The sequence below is a fragment of the Ornithorhynchus anatinus genome, chromosome 1, assembly GCF_004115215.2.
Source record: "Ornithorhynchus anatinus isolate Pmale09 chromosome 1, mOrnAna1.pri.v4, whole genome shotgun sequence".
Lineage (NCBI taxonomy): Eukaryota > Metazoa > Chordata > Mammalia > Monotremata > Ornithorhynchidae > Ornithorhynchus > Ornithorhynchus anatinus.
The window spans coordinates 60,334,390-60,357,271 of NC_041728.1; the positions used below are offsets into that span (position 1 = coordinate 60,334,390).

At 48.1% G+C, this 22,882-nt stretch overlaps 1 protein-coding gene across 3 annotated transcripts in view; it reads right to left on the reverse strand.

Annotated features, from left to right (window-relative positions):
• WARS1 (tryptophanyl-tRNA synthetase 1) overlaps positions 1-22,882 on the reverse strand; it is a 32,074-nt gene that overhangs the window by 1,100 nt on the left and 8,092 nt on the right. For 2 of the 3 annotated variants that reach the window (XM_039911998.1, XM_039911999.1), the window contains exons 2-10: positions 22,116-22,323; positions 18,215-18,428; positions 15,611-15,719; positions 13,507-13,626; positions 9,619-9,801; positions 6,000-6,100; positions 3,477-3,589; positions 3,078-3,251; positions 539-679 (exon numbers count right to left, since the gene is read on the reverse strand). In XM_039911998.1, the coding sequence (XP_039767932.1) occupies positions 539-679; positions 3,078-3,251; positions 3,477-3,589; positions 6,000-6,100; positions 9,619-9,801; positions 13,507-13,626; positions 15,611-15,719; positions 18,215-18,428; positions 22,116-22,223 (1,263 nt within the window). In that variant the 5' untranslated portion in view covers positions 22,224-22,323. The remainder of the gene's footprint in view (positions 1-538; positions 680-3,077; positions 3,252-3,476; positions 3,590-5,999; positions 6,101-9,618; positions 9,802-13,506; positions 13,627-15,610; positions 15,720-18,214; positions 18,429-22,115; positions 22,324-22,882) is intronic. The other variant, XM_029064233.2, reaches the window with a different exon arrangement.

The following is a 22,882-nucleotide window of genomic DNA, read 5'->3' on the forward strand; positions in this document are numbered from 1 at the left end:
GGCTTTTCCCTGAGCCCCATAGCTGGGAGTACTACTACAGATCTGCTGACGGAAAGACAAATGTCTGTGTTTCCTTCCGCCCACCTGCCTTCCAGAAGCCCCCTTTGAAGGAATGTAGGGATGAAAATGGCGTGCGCACTTGTTTCAATCAAAGGGGCAATGAAGGCAACTTCCACCATTTCATCCCAATGCTCTAGTGCTACCCAGTTATGGGCAAACCCCAGTGTTTCCTCCCAGCCTGCTCCCTGGGCACAGGGTGGTCTTGTCTGGCCCATGGATTGAGACTGGGTATGATGGCGGTTGGGTTGGGGGGAGGGCTTCCGGCCTACTCCCCGGGTAGTGGACGGTCTTTTCTTGGCTGCCAACTGAGGTCAGGCGGAGTTGGGGGACGGGGGAGGGGTTCAGCCTGCTCCTGGGCCGGTGGACAGCCTTGTCTGGGCTGTGGTTTCAGGCAAGTTGTGGGGGGCGAGGGGTGTCCTGCTCACAGGTTCCTTTGGGACAATCTTGGCCTTTGGCCCAGGAAGAGAGATTGTTTTACCTGCTTGATCTGCTCGAGTTTGTCGTCATCTTCCAAGAAGAAGGTGAGATACATGAAAGACACGTCCACATCACAGTTACCCCCAAACTGCCTGTGTTCCTCTATGGTATCCCTCCCTCCGGAAAACGCGTGCTTGTTCACCTGAAACAACATGTTCACGTTTTTTTAATCGATGGAAAAAAATAGTGATGGGGAGGAGTGGGAAAAGAGGGGAAAACAGAGATTGCACTTGGAAATATTTATAATTCCTACCCAACAGACACCGTGAGGGGTTGCCTCGTTTAAAGAGATGGGCTGCAGTCTACGTGCTGGCAGATGTTCACAGAAGGTGAAGGCAAAACTTTTCTGGAGCAGTCCCAGAGGGAAAGATCCAGCCTCCCAGTGAGGCTAGACTGTAAGCTCATTACTAATAATTATGTTGTTTGCTAAGTGCTTATTATGTGCCAGACAATGTTCTAAGTGCTGGGGTGGATTCAAGCAAATTGGGTTGGACAGAGTCCCTGTCCCACGTGGAGCTCACAGTCTTAACCCCCATTTTACAAATGAGGGAACTGAGGCCCAGAGAAGTAAAGTGACTTGCCCAAGATCACACAGCAGACAAGTGGCGGAGCTGGGATTATTCATTCATTCAGTCGTATTTATTGAGCGCTTAAGATAATGATGGCACTTGTTAAGCGCTTACTATGTGCAAAGCACTGTTCTAAGTGCTGGGGAGGATACAAGGTGATCAGGTTTTCCCACATAGGGCTCACAGTCTTAATCCCCATTTTACAGATAAGGTAAGTGAGGCACAGAGAAGTTAAGTGACTTGCCCCAAGTCACACAGATGATAAGTAGCAGAGCCGGGATCAGCACCCATGACCTCTGACTCCCAAGCCTGGGCTCTTTCCCCTAAGACACTCTGCTTCTCATGGGACTGGAGGTGGCTTTAAAACCATCGGAACCAATCTTCACCTCCGGGGTTCCTGGCTCTCAATCTATCCATCTCTCCACTGTGTCACGTTCCCAAATCCCAATTCTTACCCCATAGGGTGGAAATAATGGAACAAGCCAGTGGTTCCCAGTCCTCAAATTCGGAAGGAAGCTATTATTCTGTTGAGAAATTCATCTCAATGGGCTAGACCGGCCTGGGACTTTCCAGAATGGTCGAGCATGCTGGCAGCTACTCAGATGGACAAGAGCCACCAACAAACTTTCCACTGCCTCCACCGTGATCTTTTGTCCTGTAAGCAAATGCCAAGAGCTCTGTTTAAGAGCAAGGGATGGCAAACACGCCAACCCAGAGTCTCAAACAAACAGACACTTAGACCAAGAGGGTCTGAGGAAACGTGAACAGTTTGGAGTTGGATGGAGGGGAGCTGAAGGCCACCCCACAGGGAGTCATTCTTTGCCCAAAACCTCCATTTGCTCCTGGGATTGGGCTGTTAGCACCTGGGTTTCACTGTCCTTTCATTCAATAGTATTTATTGAGCGCTTACTATGTGCAGAGCACTGTACTAAGCACTTGGAATGAACAAGTCGGCAACAGATAGAGACAGTCCCTGCCGTTTGACAGGCTTACAGTCTTAACGACTGATCTAGGAATGTAAACTGGGAGTATGATAGGTCTCTTTAAGTAGAAAATGAATGAGGACCAGAGTCAGTCTCAGTGGCTGGGCACTCCCTCCCTCCCTCCTTCCTTCTCTCCTCCCCTCTCTCCCTCCCTGAACCGTGGAGAAGAAGTCACTAAAAGGCAAAAAAACTATCTGGCACCAGATAGCAATCACAAAGATGATAGTCTCAAGGAAAACCATCGGGGCAATGACCAGATGGGAAGGTGATGCCTTTGCAAATGCAGGAACCCATTACCAGAGGCATGGGTCAAAGATAAGCGAAGAAAACCCCCCAAATCATTCTCAAGCAACTAAGAGAAAATAGCTAGGGCAAACCAATTGCAAGAGCACGGGCTTGGGAGTCAGAGGATGTAGGTTCTAATCCTGGCTCCGCCACTTGTCTGCTGCGTGACCTTTGGCAAGCCACTTCACTTCTCTGTGTCTCAGTGACCTCCTCTGTAAAATAGGGATTAAATGCTGGCAGAGAGCCTGCCTGTACTTTGTCTTTTTCCTTTTTTGGGTCAGTAACAATGGCTTTCTCTCGGCTCTACTTTTTTTTAAAGTATTTAAGTGCTTACTATGTGCCAGACATTATACTAAGCACTGGGGTCTATACAAGTTAATCAGGATCTTGGGCAAGCCACTTCACTTCTCTGTGCCTCAGTTTCCTCAACCGAACAATGGGATTCAATTCCTGTTCTCCTTCCTACTTAGACTGTGAGCCCCATGCGAGACAGGGGCTAGGTCTGACTTGATTAACTTGTATCTACCCCAGCATTTAGAACAGTGGTTGACACATAGTAAGCACTTAACAAATACCATAGAAAACCACAACCCCGCCACCCCTACCCAAAATTCAGAGTTTTCTCCCTTAGAAAACATGCATTTCTTCAGTTCAATCCCAGAGATGCTTTCCGATCCGGGGGGGAGGTGAGGAGGGTCCTTACCTTGTTCTTGATCTGCTTGGCTGAATCTGTAAGGAAGATGGAAGAATTGGGGTCGCTGGCACTCATTTTGGTCTGAGCCCCTTGGAGAGCAGGGAAGAAGGTGGAATGGAGCAGGGCGGGTTTGGGATAACCAATCCTCGGGGCCACGTCCCGCGTCATTCTGAAATACGGATCCTGCGAAGAGGAGGAGAAGGGGGCTCTATCCTTCTCCGGGGCGGGGCCTACCTGGTGGGCAAGCCGTGAGTAGCTCTTCCCGTCACTCCTCCTTCACGTCCAACCCTCTGGTGGCCGCTGAATGGTTACCTCCCTAGGCTGGTCTGTCAGTCCCGAACTCATCTTGAGGAGCGAACCCAGGGAAACCCAATTACCACCGTTTAGGGGGAGGCGGCCCTTTCTAACCTGATCGATGGCACAAGGGATGAGACACTGAACGTCCTTCTTGTCTTTGAATATCTGTGGAAACGAGTTGCTGAAGGATGGGGCAGCTTGGATGGCGGGAAAACTGATTTTTCCTAGAGAAGGAAAAGAAAAAAAATTCACGTGGTGTCAGCCCCTCTCTGCTTCACAAGGTGGGAGGTTGACTTCGTTCAGAGCAGGTTTATGTGTCTTCAGTGCTCTCTTGGATTCAGAGAGTCAGTTAAATTAAAATGATGTAAAATAGAGCAGAAGCTATTTGTTAAGCCACACAGAAGGCAAAAATAATTCATAATAATCACAGTATTAAGTGTTTACTATGTGCCATGTACTGTACTAAGCTCTGGAGTAGATACAAGCTAATCAGGTTGGACACAGTCCCTGTCCCTCATGGGACTCACAGTTTATGTAGGAAGGAGTAGGATTTAATCCCCATTTTGCCACTGAGAAAACTGAGGCCCAGAGAAGTTAAATGATTTGCCCAAGGTCACATAGCAGATAAGTGGCAGAGCTGGGATTAGAATCTGGCCCTCTTACTCCCAGGTCCACACTCTTTCTACTAGGTTATGCTGCTCCCCTAGATTCCATGGTAATAATAATAATGATATTTGTTAAGTGCTATGTGGCAGGCACTGTTCTAAGCACTAGGGTGGATACAAGCAAATCGGGTTGGGCACATTCCCTGTCCCATGTGGGGCTCACAGTCACAACCACCGTTTTGCAGATGAGGTAACTGAGGCCCAGAGAAGTGAAGTGACTTGCTCAAGATCACACAGCAGACAAGTGGTTGAGCTGGGATTAGAACCCATGACCTTCTGACTCCCAAGCCTGTGCTCTATCCACTGGGCCATGCCTCTTCTAAACTCAACTGCTGAGGAAAGAAGGCTGCAGGGAGGGTTCATGAGAAGCAGCGTGGCCTGGTGGAAAGACCACAGGCTTGGGAGCCAGAAGGACCTGAATTTTAATCCCGTCTCTGCCACTTGACTGCTGTGTGACTTTGGGCAAGTCATTTCCCTGTGCCTGTTACTTCACCTACCTCCCCCTCTACAATGTAAGCTTGCTACAAGCACAGGGAATGTGTCAGTTCTGCTGTAGCGTACTCTCCCAAGCACTTAATATAGAGCTCTGCACATATTAAGCACTCGATAAATACCAATGATTGGTAAAATGGGGATCAGACTGAGCCCCATGTGGAACATAGACTGTGTCCAACATTGAAACTACCTCGGTGATTAGTTCAGTGCCAGTCACACAGTAAGCGCTTAATACCATAAAGCCATTCCTCCTAAGAAATAATAATGATGGTAATTGTTAAGCACTTACCATGTGCCAGGCACTGTACTAGCAGCTGGATGTTCTCTGTCCCTGCTTTCTCCTGTTTGATCCAGGGCAGCACCTGGTTTCCATAGCTCCCGAACATCTTTTCCCCTGCCGCTTCTCTGAGCAATCCCTACCCCACTGAACTAACGTCCTGCAAAATGCCCGCCGCCCCCCAGCTGGAAAGAAGGGAATCTCTCAGGAAAAACAGGGAGTCCTCGCCCCGGTACCCAGGCAGCACTGCTGCCGATGGCAAGAACGGGGGCCTGCTGTGTGACTGTGGGGAAGTCGCCAACCTCTCTGAGCCTAAGTTTCCTATTCTGCAGAAGATTGATACCCACTTCTTCCCACCCCTCAAAGACAAAATTAACTAGTAGATGGGAAAGGGGATACAGGCTGCCCACGGCAGCCAGCCAATCTAAATGACGGATCTCAGTTCCATAGGACCGCCCCAGGTGCAGAGGAGTGGACGGGATGGCCACTTTAGGCCGTGGGGTGTCTTTGAGCTCCTCTTTCTCAGAGCCCTGGAAGAAACATCTCCAGGCCCAGAGCTTAAAACAGAGCTGGTGGGCCTGCCTGGGGTTCTGGGGGACCAGTCCAAAAGGCTCCTCAGCTCAATCCCATCACAAGTCCGTGAGAAGCCAGGCAAAGCACCCCTCATAAAGACCAGGACCCGGAGCTGAGCAAGCCGTCCTAGCGCGGCCACAGAATGGCCCGTGGCTCACAGCACGGCTGCGGCAGGGCTAGATGCTGCTCGATGCTCCTGGCCAGCTTTTGGCCCCGTTGGTCAAACGGAGAGATTCCACAGTGGTTCTCCTTTGCTTCTTTCTTTTCGGAAATCTGACGACTCTCTGGCCAGGTGGACCGACCGGCATCCGGAAAGAAGCCTCGTTCCTTGGAACGTAAATAGCTTTAGCTGACAGCATTACATCACCTGCTTTGCGCTCTGCCAGAACCCTATTCCCGGACTTGCTACATGTTTCACGAGCTAAACTGAGAATGCGACGGTCTCGGAATGCTCACTCCCCCTTGCGTGGGCACTCATTCCTCTCTGCTCCCCTCTCCAGGGCGCTTTAAGCTGCCGTCCCAGGATATGTCCTTGGTCTCAAATACAGAGAGCGGCAGGGCTGGTTGACAGGAAAAGTCTACCCTTCCCCTTGGGGACTCCAGAACCCCACCCAGGGCTCTCACCGATGCAGTCGCTGTCAGTGAAGCCAAAGATCCCCTTCACCTGGTTGAACGTGACGTGCTTCTGGATCTTCACCACGTTTTTGTAGAAACCTGGACTCATTCTGCAAGGGAAAGACAGCAAGACAAAGGAAGGGTGTTGTTTCCTTTGGCGAGCCGACCAGCCTCTCCCCGACGCCTCCCAGATCCCCAAGCAACAGGGCACGGAAACAACACTCTCGATTCCAGCATGCTCTGAGGAACACAGACGAGAAGCAGCATGGCCTAATGGCTAGAGCACGGACCTGGGTTCTCATCCCGGCTCCACCATATGGCTACTGTGTGATCTTGGGCAAGTCGCTTTACTGCTCTGAGCCTCAGTTAGCTTGTCTGTAAAATAGGAATTAAGACTGTGAGCCCCATATGGGGCATGGACAGTGTCCAACCTTGGAACTACCCCAGTGCTTAGTTCAGTGCCTGGCATATAGTAAGTGCTTAACAAAAAACATTTTAAAAATAAAATTTTTGGTCCATTTTTGTATATATACACAAAAAACATTTAAAAAATAAAATTTTATATATATATATATATATATATATATATATATGTATATATATAGACCAGCCTAGGGGCCCAGGGAGCTGATACCATATCTTAAATCCCAGGAGAGTCAGACACATTTTAAGAGTTCTCCCCATAGTGAAATTAACTGGTCTTTGGCTGTTAAGGCCAGGCTTGCAAAGAAGTGGGCAGGAGGAGAGAAAATGCTTTAGGGAAATGCTAAATTTGCCCCATCCAGCCAGTGCACCTGAGAGGTCAAGAGCTTGGCTGCATGCTGGAAAAAATGGCAGCTGCTTCTTTCCCTTCTGAAGCAAGGAGGGCCTTGCATGGTGCTCTGTTTCCATGGAAACAGATGTCGGGGATGCCTGTAGATGATGTCGAGGCAGAGAAGAGCTGGCCTGGCTGGGTTTGCATCTTCTAGGGGGAGTGGGAGGGAAGAGGGTGTCTGTTACACTGGGTGGATATGCATGGCCCTGGGGGAAGGAACCTTTACCGGGCCAATTGGCGCCATGGAAACAGCCTAGAAGGGAAATTAAGGCCCAAAATGAGGAAAGCCTCTGTTCGAATTGTCTCCATGGAGCTGGAGGAGATCCCAAGAAGGGCAACCAGGAGGATAATCGGTATTATGGCATTTGTTAAGCTCTTATATGCTAAACTCTGGGGTTGATATGCGATGGGACAAAGTCCCTGTTGCCCATGAGGTTCACAATCTTCCTTACCCTCATTTTACAGACGGAGCAATTGAGGCCCAGAGTGGTTAAGTGACTTGCCCAAGGTCATCCAGCAGGACAGCAGTGGAGCTGGAACTTGCAGTCCCATGCTCTTCCTAACAGGCCACCAGGATGGATGTCCCAGAAGGGAACTGGACCATGGGTTTCTCCTGGGATCCCGGTGCCCCTGATGGAGAGACAGGTCCACGGGGCTGACACACTTAGCAGAAAGTCCTCGATTGGAAATCCACCCTTCTTGTTCCCTTTGGCTGGGCCCACCCAGGTATCGGTCATCCCCTGGGTGCAGGCTGCTGTCCAGGAGAGGAGCTGAGGATGTCCTCGCCTCTGGGGTAGACCAGAGCCACTGAAACGCTATAGTCAGGAGCCTGGGGAACCCAACATCAGCAGCCGGGACCTGCCAACCAGCTGCCCTGCTGGCTCGATGAAATGGACCAAGCCAGCCAGGAGTGTGGAACCTGCTGGAACGAGATGGCTACTGGGCCAGATGGGAGTCCCGCTCCGTAGGGCCAGAAGCAGGCTCCTAGAAGGGAGATGGCTGGCATGTCCTCGAGGCAGCTCTGTTTCACCTGGGATGTTGGCTGGTTCCAGAGGAAATGGTCTCAGGAAAACTAGTGGTTGTGGTAGCCCTTGCTGAATCCCGGGGAGAAATTTTGCTTCCCTAGCCACAGCTCCTACCTGACTCTCGTTTTCTTTTTGTGAATTGTATTCTTGTTCCTTACGTTGTTTCAATTTTCATTATTTTTATTGTCCATCTCATTTACTGTGCGCTTACTGTGTGTAGAGCACTGTACTAAGCACTTGGGAGAGTACAATGCAACAGACACATCCCCTGCCCACATGAGCTTACAGTCTAGTTATTAATTTGATTATTTATTATTTAATAGTAATTATTAGTTAAATGATTAAGTGTCAAGCACCGTTCTAAACCTAGGGGTATATACAAATTTCATTGCTCCCGCTGTGTCCGTCTCCAGTCCTCTTCTCCAACCCCCCGACCTACACTCATAGATTGTGAGCCCTTTGAGGGATAGGGTCCCTATCTAATTCCCACCTGCGTACTCTTTCCCAGCATTTAGTTTGAGTAAGTACTAAAACTATTACAACAACTGTTCTTGAACAAAGGTGAGAGGGCTCGAGCCCAACGTACTTTTTTCAAGTGAAGAACGCACTGGGAAAGATGACTGGACTGGAGGTTTTAGAAACCCTGGCTTCAGTGGGGCTTCTTTATTCCTAGGGGAATACCAGGGGAGAGGTACTTCCCAGCTATAAGGTCTTTGTGGGTGGAGATTGGCTCTCCTACATCTTTTGTATTCTCCCAAGCCCTTTTACTCCCTTCTGTGTCACCCTGACATACTCCCTTTATTCATCCTTCACCCCAGCCCTGCAACACTTCTGTACGTAGCTGTAATTTTATTTATTTATATTAATTTCCCCTCTCTCTCTAGACTGTAATCTCTTTATGGGCAGGGATTGTGTCTGTTATATTGTACTCTCCCAAGCGCTTAGTATAGTGCTCTGCATAAGGTAAGTGCTCAATAAATGCGATTGACTGACTGATTTAGTACAACGCTCTGCACGCAGTATGTTCCCCGGTGATCGATTGTTGGTGGGGAAGCATATCCTCTCGGGAGATGGTCCACGATAAGTAGCCATCATGGCAGGAGAAGGCCATCTAAGAAGAAATAGGAGGAAGGAGGACCATTTTATAGGACTGCCTACCCCCAAAGACACCCAGCTCTGAGACTAGATCAGTCGATCCATCAATGGTATTTATTTAGCATTTACTGTGTGCAGAGCACTGGACTAAACGCTTGGATAGTCCAATACACTGGAGTTAGTAGACATGATCCCTGTCCACATGGAGCTTAGATGCCTGAGGAATTTGGCCTTGGCCCCAGGGCTCACTGCCAAGCTGGGAGGCCTCATCCTGGGTCCTTTTACAAAGCCCAAAGGCCCAAAACTAAAGGTTTCCTGTGAACATCACAGGGTCCCCCGATCAGATATGTCAAGGTTCTCTAAATTCCATTTCAGAATACTGTAACCATTTGGGCAAAGAAGGCCAGCGGACAATATAAAACAGTCATTTATGCATTTGCATACTCACAACACACACACACACACACACACACACACACACACACACACATATGCAGATGTGCTCTTTCTCCCAACCTGGACAGGTATACCAGGCAAAAACATCAGACGATTATATTGTAAACCATGGATGGAAATACAAACAAAAGTCTAAATTTGGTAACTTGCTTTCCAAAGCTTTCAAATCCTTAGTAGCATTTCTCCAGGTGTTAATAAGTATGTTACCTATGCAAGTTGAGAAAAGTGGTAGTCTTACCCCATGTAGTCTAGGTCAGAAAAGATGAATGTTTTCTTGATGTCAAAGCCACAGGCAATGATATCCTTGGCATTTTCAACAGCATAGCCATAAGCTTGCTCAAGCGTCAGATCTTTCCAGAGGTATTTCTCATCATCTGTCATCTGGATAACCAGAGGGACATTGAACACGTCCTGCAGCCACCTAGCACCAATAATATCCCACAATTACACAATCATCAACTTTCCCCTGAAACGGTCATAGAAATGTAGAATATACATAGCTAGTATTAAGATCCCACTTTTCTAAGGTGACAAGGTTTCTTATGGAATCTTCCCTTCTTCAGGGTTATCTTCAAACTGAAGCCCATCAGAAACACTAAATGACCAATTCAGAAATATTTGGAATGACAGTTTTCTTTTTATGGTATTTGCTAAGTGCTTGCTACATGCCAGGCACTAATACTAAGCGCTGGGGTACACACAAGCTAATCAGGTTTGACACAGTTCATGTCCCACATGGGGTTCACAGCTTTAATTGCCATTTTTCAGATGAGGTAACTGATGCACAGAGAGGTTAAGTGCCATGTCCAAGGTCACACAGCAGACAAGTGGCAGACCCTAGATTAGAACCCAGGTCCTCCTCTCAGGCCTGTGCTCTATCCACCAGACCACACTGTTTCTCAGTTCTCGGTATTCCCCTCTTGACAATCTAAAATTAAATTGGCAGGCTTATATTGATCCTAATTTGAAGGCACAAAGTGTTTATTAGAAAGCAAATCAATGGACTAAGTAGGGTACTACTGTCTGCTCTGAATCCTGGTCCTAATCACTAAATATTCCATACGTAATGCTCAAAGTAGGCACTATTGACAGTGAAATTCACTTAAGGGGGTGCATACGTGTTTGTGCTTCTGTGAGAAAAGATGAGTGTGATACTCTTAGTCTCACTGCACTGTGCACATACCTAGACTGTCATATAATAACAATAATGTTGACATTTAAGCGCTTACTATGTGCCAAGCACTGTTCTAAGCACTGGGGTAGATACAAGGTAATCAGGTTGTCCTGGGGCACACAGTCTTCATCCCCATGATGCTGTCATGTTTGGGTTGGCAATGTCTGCTGCTGTTTCTGTTTTTATGGCATTCGTTAAGCACACACTATATGCCAGGCACTGTACGAAGGGCTGGGGTGGCTACAAACAGATCGGGTTTGACACAGCCCCTGTCCCACATGGGGCTCATAGTCTTAATCCTCGTTTTACAGAAGAGGGAACTGAGGCCTTGGAGAAGTGAAGTGACTTGCCCAAGGTCACACAGCAGACAAGTGGCAGAGGCAAGATTAGAACTCATGACTTTCTGACTGCCAGGCCCGTGCTCTATCCACCATGCCATGCTGTTTCCCAACAGTGTCTTCTTTGAACACTAAGTATGGAACATTTAGTGATTAGTATCGGGATTCTGAGCAGAGAGGAGAACCCTAAGTAGTTAGCTGTTTTCCCCTCCTTGTCTCATGATCCTTATGAAGCAACTACTCAAAAAAGCTGCTCCTTTCTGGATTGTAGTGTGCCACGCTGATCCATCTGTGGGCCCCCACTTCTACCTTTCAGCTGGGACGTAGCACTGCCCGAAGCTTTGTTTTACCCTTTCCTTAGAGTGTTTCCTCTGCCTGCCTTACTTTCAGTTTCCCACTTTCCGCTCACCATCCGGCAGCTATTTGGGTATCCATTCTCCTCACGTCCCACACCCTGCAGCTGTGTAGCGGGGAGCAGAACTTCGGTGCTGGGAGGCTTAGCTTTGTTCAAGAATTTCATTCCTATCCTAACTCACCCTATGACCTAGGTTATGGCTCTTATGTGAGACTGACGGAACTGTTCAAAAAGATGTGGTGGAGTGTCTGGGAAAGGGTGAGCAGGGTCCAGGTCTCCTAGCGATAGGGAAGGTGGGGCCGCATGCCGGCGTGAACATCTGGAGACTCATCTAGCGCCTAATAGCACCCTTTTGCCCTGCTGTTTGACAGCCTCCCAAGGGATGTGCTGGTCTCCTTCATTCCATTTTCTACTTCATTCTTCATTGTCTCATCTGTTGGCATGCTCCCTAATGACAGCCTTTAGCTCTGTGTTACTAATAGAAGCAGCACGGCTTAATGAATAGGGCACGGGCCTGGGAGTCAGGAGAATATGGGTTCTAATACCGGCTTTGCCACCTGTCTGCTGTATGACCTTGGGCAAGTCACTTCACTTCTCTGGGCCTCGGTTCCCTCATCTGTAAAATGGGGATTAAGAGTGTGAGCCCCATGTGGGACAGGGACTGTGTCTAACCTGCTTAACTTGTATCAACCTCAGCGCTTGGAACAGTGCTTGGCAGATAGTAAACACTTAAGTTCCATCATTATCATTTATATTGGTTTTTGATCAGGTGTAGGGCTCCCCTGGAGCAGGGGGATTGGGTGAGGCAGTTTTACATTTACAGCTTAATACCACCCTGTGGCTTTACCATTTGAGAGCCTCCCAAGGGATGTGCTGATCTCCTTCATGCTGTTTTCTACTTTGTCATTGCCTCGGTCAGCATGTTAACGCCAGTCTTTAGCTCTGTATTACTGATATAATTTTGGGCTCCCCATGTGCAGGGGGATTAGGTGAAACACTTTCACAAGGCTTTGCATAACTCCTTGGGATTATGCCTCTGGGGGGGGGTTATCTGCACATGGTCATTCTCGAGGGATCAGCTCTTAGACCAGGTAAAGTCAAATGAGAAGTAAAACTATTTGGGACCTTGAGCATGTTGCTATTTATCAGAGTACTATTTGGTACCTTGAACACGTTGCTTCACTTCTCTGTGCCTTAGTTCCTTCATCTGTAAAATGGGGATTAAGACTGTGAGCCCCATGAGGGACATGGATTGCGCCCAACCCAATTTTCATGTATCCACCCCGCTGCTCAGTTCAGTGCCTGGCACATAGTAAACACTTAAATACCCCAATTATTAATAATGTTGGTATTTGTTAAGCGCTTACTATGTGCCGAGCACTGTTCTAAACGCTGGGGTAGACACAGGGGAATCAGGTTGTCCCACGTGGGGCTCACAGTCTTAATCCCCATTTTACAGATGAGGGAACTGAGGCACCGAGAAGTCAAGTGACTTGCCCAAAGTCACACAGCTGACAAGTGGCCGAGCCGGAATTCAAACCCATGACCCCTGACTCCAAAGCCCGTGCTCTTTCCACTGAGCCACGCTGCTTTTATTACTGGACATGTGCAGTATCAATCCCTCAGTGGTATATACTGAGCACTTACGTTTGACAGAATCCCGGCCCTGGAAGAGCTTATGTGGTAATGAGCACCGAATGGATCACTTGTCTGGCTGCTAGGCTTCCACAGAGAAACTGCTCTGCCCAGTTTAGAGCCAGCTTCCCCGACCCCAAGAAGCCAGGACCTTGTGGGGCTGACCAGCTTTAAGCTTCCGGGCTCTCCATGGGTAGGCAGGCCGAGGCAGCTGGGCTCTGGATGGGCATCAAACCTCTCTTCCTGGCCTCTGGGCCAAGCTACCGTCCCATCTTGGCTCAAATAAACTGCTTTCCAAAATTTCTTCTCTGTCTGCTCCAGGGGCCCTCTAATTAAGAGTTTTGGATAGGTCAGTTTCTCTTTAACCACATCAAACATGAACCCTATGGAAGGCATAATGGTGCACCTCTGCCTTTTTGGCTTTGAACCATGAATTAGAATGCAGGTGTCACATTTTATTCTATTTAATTCTGGACCTTTTGTAAAGTGGCAGGACTGAGGTCACATTGGCTCTGAGTGTGTCCCGAGCAAGTGTAACACAGAACAATGCATCCTGAAATAACCAAACCTTTCAGTAGTCAGCAAAATAGTGAAGGAAACTGATGTGAAGCTCGTACCACTTACTTTGTAAAAATGAACGGGATGAGATGGCCTAAATGCATCGCTTCAGAAGAGGGCCCTCTACCCGTGTAGAGATAAAACGGTTTCTTATTTTCATAGGCGTCAAGAACTTGGTTCATGTCTCTAAGGAAGAAAGGAACAGAGAAAGAGGGTCTTCTGCACTGGAAGGTATCAAAGAGATAGTTTAACATATGTCCATTTTGAAATTACAATCTTTCAAGAACAGTGCTGGAATACACAGATGCAACATCTAAGTGGCGTCTTCACAAAATGAACTGCAGTCCCCGAATAAAATCGCACGCTCGTCTTCATTGTTAAAATACGTCATTCTTTAGGAAGGTCTTTAAACTGTCTATCTTGGGTCTTGAGTCTTTGGGTCAGTAGTGTAGTTTGATGGATTCTTTGGAAGGCAAGTTTTCATACAGAAGAATGACAATGGCCCAAGCCAGTTGTGGGGAGGGGGAGTGAGTATCCACATATGGATACTAGAGAGCATTATGGCATTTCAGCTGCCTTCTTGAGCCTACTCCCACTGGCTAGTGTTTGTCCTGCTTACTTCCTGTTGACCAAACTGCCTTTGTGTGCTCTAAAAGTTTCAGTTTCCAAAAGGAAGCTTAGAGAAGTGACAAGTCAAACTCAGCCACCAGTGAAGGGAGGTAGGGAGAGGCCAGAGGAAAGAAGAGCTGGGGACTGGAAACACTTGGCAAACACATGGACAACTACTGACTTGCATCACCTGGGAGAGGTTCAAAACCCATCCATAGCTTTAGTCCTGGGGCAGGGGAGAAGGGAGGCATTACAGCAATAGAGCACTCCTCCCGGGAGCTCAAAAGGGGAGTCCTGACTCACAGCCACAGGGTGACTCAAAGAGGCAAGTGGCTGCTGGACCTAGGCCAGGGGTTGTGAGTGCTGAAACAATGTTATTTCAAGATGTGACTGAGGCTTGAAGTTTTGGGAGGAGGGCCATCACTTCAGGATGAACATCCGCGGCAATGGGGGTGGGGGAAAATCCCTAAAATGCCACAGAACCTGGAACACGGCCTCCGGGAAACCTGACCCTGCAGCCCGTTCATTCATCAATTTACAGAACGTTTACTGTAGCAGACCACTTTATTAAGCGCTTGGGAGTGTACAATATCATTAGACAGAGTTGGTGGACACAATCCCTGACCACAAGAAGCTTACAACAGTCAAAAAAAGAAATCAAGAGATAAACCTCTAGGCTATAAGCTCATTGTGGGCAGCGAACGTGTCTACCAACTCTGTGGCATTATACTTTCCCCAAGTGTACAGTACAGGAGGGTTTCCCCCAGGGTACAGTGCTTTGGACCCTGTGAGTACTCAATAAACACCATAGGGGATGGGATCCAGCACCTCCAAATCTTTTTTAAAATGCTTTTTAGAAGTAGTAAAACCATCACCGTCTAAGGTAGCTAAGTCATGCAGTCCCATGACTGAACGGATTACGGATCTCCATTGGTGACAAAGCAACAAACTTTCAAATTGACTTTAGAGAAATGAAATCTTCAGTGATCTCTGGCAGCCTGGGAGGCTAGAAAGTGATCAAAGCATATTAACCCTAATTTGGCTGTCCACTCAACTTGACACAGCCACACCCCTTTTTGGCCGGATTGTGGAAGGAATACTCGGCTCTCTGGAGGAAGTCATTGTCAATCAGATGGCCTTTATGGAGCACTTCATGTGGGCAGAGCAGTATACTGAGTGCTTGGGACAGCATAATACAACACTTGGTAGACACATTCCCTGCCCCCGATGTGCTTGCAGTCTAATGGGGGTAATAGATGTTAATATACATGTATAGTTAATAATAATTTGTTAATTGTCGAGGTAGTCGTGCAGAAACGTGTTCACATGCATATCTTTCAGGATTATTCAATCGTATTATTGAGCACTTACTATGTGCAAAGCACTGTACTAAGCGCTTGGAATGTACAATTCGGCAGATAGAGATAATCCCTGCCCCAAAATGCTCTGTTGTTGAACATGCAGGGTCCATGGGTCAGACAGAACAGTCCTGCTGCTGTACATCTGTACTTTGTGGGGCAGAAAGAGAAAAACCAAAACTAATCGAAGACGGTAAACTCACCTGTGAGAGAAAAAGATGCCTCGGCGTAGGAAGTGGTGTGGCTTATGCCCAGTGACTCTCTCTAGCCGGTCTATCAGCTCCTTGTCAATTTTACTGCTTCCAAACCGAACTGGAAGAAGAATAAATATTTAGAGGGTCAGCACAAGATCATGACCTTCCTCTTTGGGGCGATGGATTCTGGGAAAACTGTTAGGCAGCTCCAGGACCTCATGTGACAGCACAAGTCCCCTCCTAGGAGGGCCATCCCCTGGGTCTGCCTGCCTTCCCTGTCCCCCTGCACACCTCCACGCGTCTTTCCGAAAAGGGCTCAGGGCAGGTGAGAGGACAAGTGTGTAAGGGTCCTGCTGGGAAGCCTCATCTTGCAGCCATTCGCCTCATCTTGCAGCCATTCCTGGGGCGCTGGGCTCTTCTTTCCCGTCTGCCACTCCCAGGGTCTGAGGTGTCTCTGCTGGCCCAAAAGGAGGATCTGGGGCACAGGTGGTCAGAGGACCTAGTGAAATTCTGAAGCCACAGGCCAAGTGACCACCTTTGGTTCCAGGGCCAGAGGGCAGGGAGGCAAACTACACCAGCGTTTGAACTGCCTGGCTGAGGGGTGGAAGATAGATTACAAGCAACAGTTGCTGGAGAGAAACAGAACAAGGGAACCCTGTGGTCAAAAGCAGTTTGGAGTGCCTGATGATAATGCTATTTGTTCAGAGCTTCCTATGTGCCAAGCACTGTACTAAGTGCTGGAGAAGATCCCAGATGATCAGGTCAGATAGTCTCTGCCCCTCATGGGACTCACAGAGAGAGACAGAGACAGAGAGAGAGACACAAAGAGAGAAAGACAGGTTATGATTCCCATTTTCCAGATGAGAAAACTGAAGCCCAGAAGGGAAGTGACTTGGCCACAGTCACACAGCAGGTGGGGACTGAGCTGGAATTAGAACCCAGGTCCTCTGACTCCCAGGCCTGGCCTCTTTCTACTAGGCTACTCTGCTTCTCTATATGCACCAGAGAGCCACCTAAGTCACTTGGTTCTGAAACACCGTTTTCAGATTCTCCCCGCTGCCGTAACTGCTTTTCTGAAGGAAGCAAACTCATGCTAAGGTTGGTCCTCCAGGACTGTTACTCTGAGCTTGCGAAGTCAGTGTTCACAGTTGTATTGTACTCTTCCAAGCGCTTAGTATGGTACTTTCTATACAGTAAGCGCTCAATAAATACAACTGAATGAATGAAGGACTGGTGTGGAGAGAGAGAAGGAAGGAAAAGAGTGGAAGTCAAAGCGCCCCTCCCAGAGAACCCAGTCTTTGAAGGTCTGTCGGCCACCTGATGCTCCCCGATGTGCCGCTTCCACGTCCCCTTCCATAGCTTATTCTATCCCCATGCCTCGCCGGGTACTGGCTTGGATAAAAGCCAGGAACTAGGCCAGAGGTTGGTGGGAGGGAGGAAGAGTAGCCCATCCATCTGAGCAGAGGGCTACTGCAAGTCACTGCTCCAGTGAACACTCTCCCGGCCCCACCGCCTTTCAGCCTTTGGACTTCTGAAGAGGCCTCTACGGCTCCCAGGGTCGGCAGGTTTGGCTAAACTCTGGGCAAGGTGGGTGGATTTTTTTCTCCGGATCATTACAATCCATCTTCCTCCCACCTCCTGCCTTTCTCTTTCCAGAGAGCAGCTTCTGAGCGTCGCTCATTCCCGCTGGTGTCATCTGGAGCCACTGAAGCTGCTGCTGCTGCTGGAGAGATAGATTCAGCCCCTGACCCAGGCCTCTTAGCCGCTCCAGAGGTCAGTCAACAAGAATTCCACTTTTCTGGAAAGCCCCATTCAATCCAGGAGGGCTGGGTCCCAGCCCATTCTGAAACAATAGGGTTTCCACCGTACTCCCTGAGTTTATCTTTACGGGAAACAGCTTACATTTACGTGAAAGAGTTTATCTTCATAGGAAATACCCTGAATGAACCCAGAGTAATCACAAGAAGTGGGAAACATTGTGTTTTCTGGGAAGGAAGGTGGACCACTCTGGTTTAAGCTATAATAATAGTATTTATTAATATTAATAATAATAGTGGTACTTGTTAAGTGCTTACTATGTGCAAAGCACTGTTCTAAGCACTGGAGGATATACAAGATAATCAGGTTGTCCCACCTGGGGCTCACATTCTCAATCCCCATTTTACAGATGAGGTAATTGAGGCACAGAGAAGTTAAGTGACTTGCCCAAAGTCACAAAGCTGACAAGTGGCAGAGTTGGGATTAGAACCCACAACCTCTGGTTCCCAAGCCTATGTTCCTTCCACTAAGCCACGCTGCTTAATCAAGAGGAAGAAAGGGTACCAAATCCCCATTTTACAGTTGAGGAAACGGAGGCCCAGAGAAGTGAACTGACTTGCCTGAGGTCACACAGCAGGCATGTGGCAGAGCCGGAATTAGAACCCAGGTTCCCCGACTCCCAGGCCCTTGCTCTTCTCAATAGGCCCTATTCTTCTAAGCACCCCACATATCCTGACTTGTTCCCAGCCAAAGTGAGCCAGGACGCTAACCTCTGTCACAAATATAAGGCCGCGGAGCTCCCAGGGTGGCAGGGCGTCTGCAAGCCGGTCATCTGGGGAAGGGCAGGGGGCGTACCTATGAGTTTGTCGTAGTCAACACCTTTCGCGTTACTCGTCTGCACGGTCCACGGGTCCACAAAATCCTCTTCGCCTTCTGCGGCCCGAGAGCTGCCCACGCTCGCAGGGGTAGAGTTTGTCGGAGGGGAGTCGGCCTTGTACTCCTGGCCGGTGGCTGCTTTGTAGTTGGTTTTTAACGCCAGTAACAGCTTGACGGCAGAGTCAATTTCATCCTGAATGAAGGAAACGATGCAGAAAGGAAAGGGTTTTCATATGAATGTGCTCTTGGGTGCCTTTTGGCCTCAGCCTCTGAGGTGAGGAGATGCAATGAATTAAAGTCACAGGCAATTCGATCTTTGGAGGAGCCCTTTAAAGTCAATTAAATGTATTTATCAAGCGCTTACTGTGTGAAGAACACTGTACTAAGCCCTTGGAAGACTACAATATAGCCAAGTTGGTAGACAAGATTCCTGCCCACAAGGGTCTCACTGTCTAGAAGGGGAGACAATACAAAATAAATTACAGTTACATATGTAAGAGCTGGGGGTGGGGGGAGGGAAGGTGTGAATAAAGGGTGCAAATCTAAGTGCAAGGACAACACAGAAGGGGATGTCGGGAAAGCCTCCTGGAGATATGATTTTTAATAAGGCTCTGAAGGTGGGGAAGAGTGGTGGTCTGTTGGATATGAAGGGAGAGGGAGTTCTAGGCCAGAAGCATAATACGGGCGAGGGGTCGGTGGCGAGATAGATGAGATCGAGGTACAGTGAGAGTAGGTTGGCATTAGAAGCAGAGTGTGCGGGCTGGGTTGAAGTAGCAGATCACAGAGGTAAGGTAGTGGGGGGAAAAAGTGATCGAGTGCTTTAAAGCGATGGTTAGGAGTTTCTGTTTGATGTGGAGGTGGATGGGCAAACAATGGAGGATCTTGAGGAGTGGGTAAACATGGGCTGAACAGTTTGCAGAGAAATGACCCAGGCAGCAGAATAAAGTATGGGCTGAAGTTGGGAGAGCTAGGAGGCAGGGAGGTCAGCAAGGAGGCTGAGGCACCAATTGAAGCAGGATAAGAGAAGTGCTTGGGAGTCAATCAATGGTATCTATAAAATGCTTATTTTGTGCAGAGCTCTGTACTTAGCACGTGGGAGGGCACAATACAATAGAATAGATGGGAAAGCAAGGATTAAGTCTCTCCAGATTCGGCGGGGGTAGACTTCTGGAAAGTGTGGCTGCATTTCAAATGGCTGTATCATGGGATATGCTGGGCCAGACTAATATGCTATAAATTAGGGCCTGGCTCCAGAACTTCTGGAAAAACCACATAAAAATCTCTCTACGAGCTACATACTCTAGGAGGAATGTCACCAGACACCTGTTTAATCTCCATTAATGTAATTTGAAGGACAACACCAGAACATTAACTCAACAAGGCATTGGAGTTAGGTTGATGAGTCTTTGCTGGACACTACGGAGAGAAGCAGCGTCGTCTAGTCACTAGAGAGCAAATCTGGGAGTCAGAAGGACCTGGTTTCTATTCTGGTTCTGTTGCTTGCCTACTGTATGACCTGGGGCAAATCACTTAACTTCACTGTGACTCAGTTACCTCACCTGTAAAATGGGGATTATGACTGACCCCTATGTGGGACGGGGACTGCGTCCAACTCCATTAGCTTGTATCTACCCCAGCGCTTAGTGCAGTGCCTGGCACACAGAAAGCGCTTAACGAAAGCCACAATTATTATTATTATTATTCTGCTGACTGTGGGAGTGGATCCTCAGCTTTGGTGAAGAATCTGTCCAAGTAAACTGAGCCTCAAGCCACCTCCTTGTCTTCACAAAGTAAGGAGCGATACACTGCGCACCTCCAGACCTTTGAACACCTCGCAAAGCGCCGCAGCCCAGGGGCTCGCAGCCCACCGCCCACCAACTTAGATCCCAGGATTCTGGGGTTCTATCACCAGCTGCAGGCTGTCTCTGAAATCTCTCCCGTTAGCTCCCTCCCCCCTTCACCTGTAAAGGCAGGACAAACAGCAGAGCCTCTAGACTGTAAGCTCGTTGTGGCCAGGGAATATGTCTGTTTACTGTTACACTGTATTCTCCCAAGCGCTGAGTACAGTGCTCTGCACACAGTAAGCGCTCAATAAATAAGATTGAATTGAATGAATAAGTGATGGAGGAAACTGTTCCCAGGGTGTAGTTTAGGGAAGAGTCATCAACTTTCCTGCCTTCCCGCTTAACTCCCACAGTACAGAAAGGTATGATATGAGATTCGGTTTCTTCCTCTTACCTTGAATTCTCATCTCAGAGGCTGTTTTGACAGTTGCCATCACCTCCCTGCCCTCCAGTCCCCTCCCACTGGGCTTCCTCACCTTTGCTAAAGCCATGGGGAGGCGGTGGTGGCTTCTAAGGTGAAAATTAAAGGGGAAAGAACGAACTAAAACCCTTTACTAGATAGTACAGCCCCAAAGATATATGTGAGAGGGACGGCAGGGAGAGCAAGGAGGAAGTCATCTTACCTACAGCACTGCATGTACCACTGGGGTCAGCAACGGATTAGTACACGGGGGCAAATCAGTAAATAGATGGAGGGGGACTCAGCCCTGGGTTTTATATAGTATGGGATGCTCATTACTCGCCTTATGCCTCATTCTTTATGACTCTCAGGGTCCGACTGATTTGTCCCAGGATGACGAAAAAAATCACAACGAACTCTGCGGGTTGAACTCGACTACCTTGAAAATACTGGAAAGACGTTTACCGCAGGAGCAGCACAATTTTAGTCAATGCAAAGCAGCAAGCTAAAGATGTGCAAAGACTTCTAAAACTCCTGCCTCCTGAAGAAACTCTTAATGAGTTTTTATGACTGGTCACCGTAATTCCCTTGGCTGAACTGGAATTTATATCGGTAGATCTGAAAACACCCATTTGCATTTTTAACCTAAAAAAGGGATGAAGAACGCTGAGCTTAAACTTCCTCCCGGAGTTTTCACTGAGGCTTTTAGGGAACGATTTCCTCCCTAGCCGGACAACCGGAGGGGGCTTCTGGCCATAACATTTCACTGGGGTAGAGCAGAGACTGAATTGCTTTCTGGTGGAGGAAGCCTAAAGTAGATCTCGGTCTTTGCAGGAAGCAGGGGAAGGTGATTATTTGTAGTTGCGGTGGCCTGGATGGATCTGCAGATGTGAAGACACACAGAGTGAGGGGGACACTGACGAGCAGAAGGGAACCTCATAAAATGAAGAAAAAAAAGTTCTGGGACATTTGCTCAGTTAAGTTTCGTATAAAGTCATGCCCCTCAAATATGGGATAAATGACTGTCTGATTAATCAATCAACATCATCCCAGTAAGCGCTTAAATGCCATCATTATTATTATTAATAATAGAATTTGTTAAAAGCTTACTATGTGTCAAGTATTGTTCTAAGTCTGAAAAGAGATAATAAGGTCCCACATGGGGCTCACAGTTTAAGTAGGAAGAAGAACAGGTATCAAATCCACACTTGGCAGATGAGGGGAACTGAGGCCCAGAGAAGTGAAGTGACTTGCCTCAGCAGGTAAATGGCAGAACCAGGATCAGAACCCAGGTCCTCTGACTCCCAGGCCCCTGCTCTTTCCCCACTAGTCTACTCTGCTTCTCAATAAATGCTATTTATTTACATGCTTACAAGTTGCAGAACACTGTACTAAGCGCTTGGGAGAGTACAATACATCACTGGTACATCATTTTTTCCAAGGCAACGCCAGACCGCAGGCACCTGAGGAGTTGATGAACTCTTGACAGAAAATCAAAAGGTGAGCAATGTAACCCTACCCTGTCACCAGGTTCAATACTACTTTAATTGCTGATGGGGATAAAGCATCTCAGTGATATATGTACTGTGAGGTGTTAAGCTGAACGACAGGTCTCAAGTTCAAAAGATTGAAATACCTTGGGGGCTTTTCCTCCCTTTAGTGATCTGACCACTTCCCCTTGCGCCGTGATGCTTTCAAACAGTTCCTGGGGTGACGAGAGTCCACCGTTCTGAACCTGGGCCATTTTCCTGGAGCGCAGATCCTAGCCTCGGCTAGCCGAAGCGCAACAGCTCCTCTGACAACCTTTCCGATGGCTGGAACCGTAGATCGAGGCGGAAGGACTGCTGGAAGGAAGAAAAGTCATTGTGAGTTATTCATTCGCTGCAGGTTTCAGGACTGCAATGCAGACTTCCACCCCGCTTATCAAAACTGACACAGCATTCTACAGAGTTTTGCTCCTTCATGAATTCCCACAAGGGGCAAAAAACGATCTACGATATTACCCGAGAGGTGATGTTTGGGAGTGGGAAAGCGGTGATTGGTTTAGCAACCTGTTCCTGGAAGTTAACTATTTCCACCCCTCCTGTCTTTTTTTTTTCCCCCAACAAATGCATTCTGTGCCGACATGCTTTCTTTTACTCACAACACAAAGCAGCACGGCCTAGTGGATAGAGCATGGACCCGGCAGACAGAAGGACCCGGGTTCTAATCCCGGTTTTGCCACTTGCCTTCTGTGTGAACTTGGGCAAATCACTTCACTTCTCTGCACCTCAATTACCTCATCTGCAAAATGAGGATGTAGTACTTAGACTGTGAGCCCCACGTGGGACCTGATTATCTTGCACCTATCCCAGCATTTAGTACAGTGCTTGGCACATAGAAAGTGCTTAACAAATACCTCGA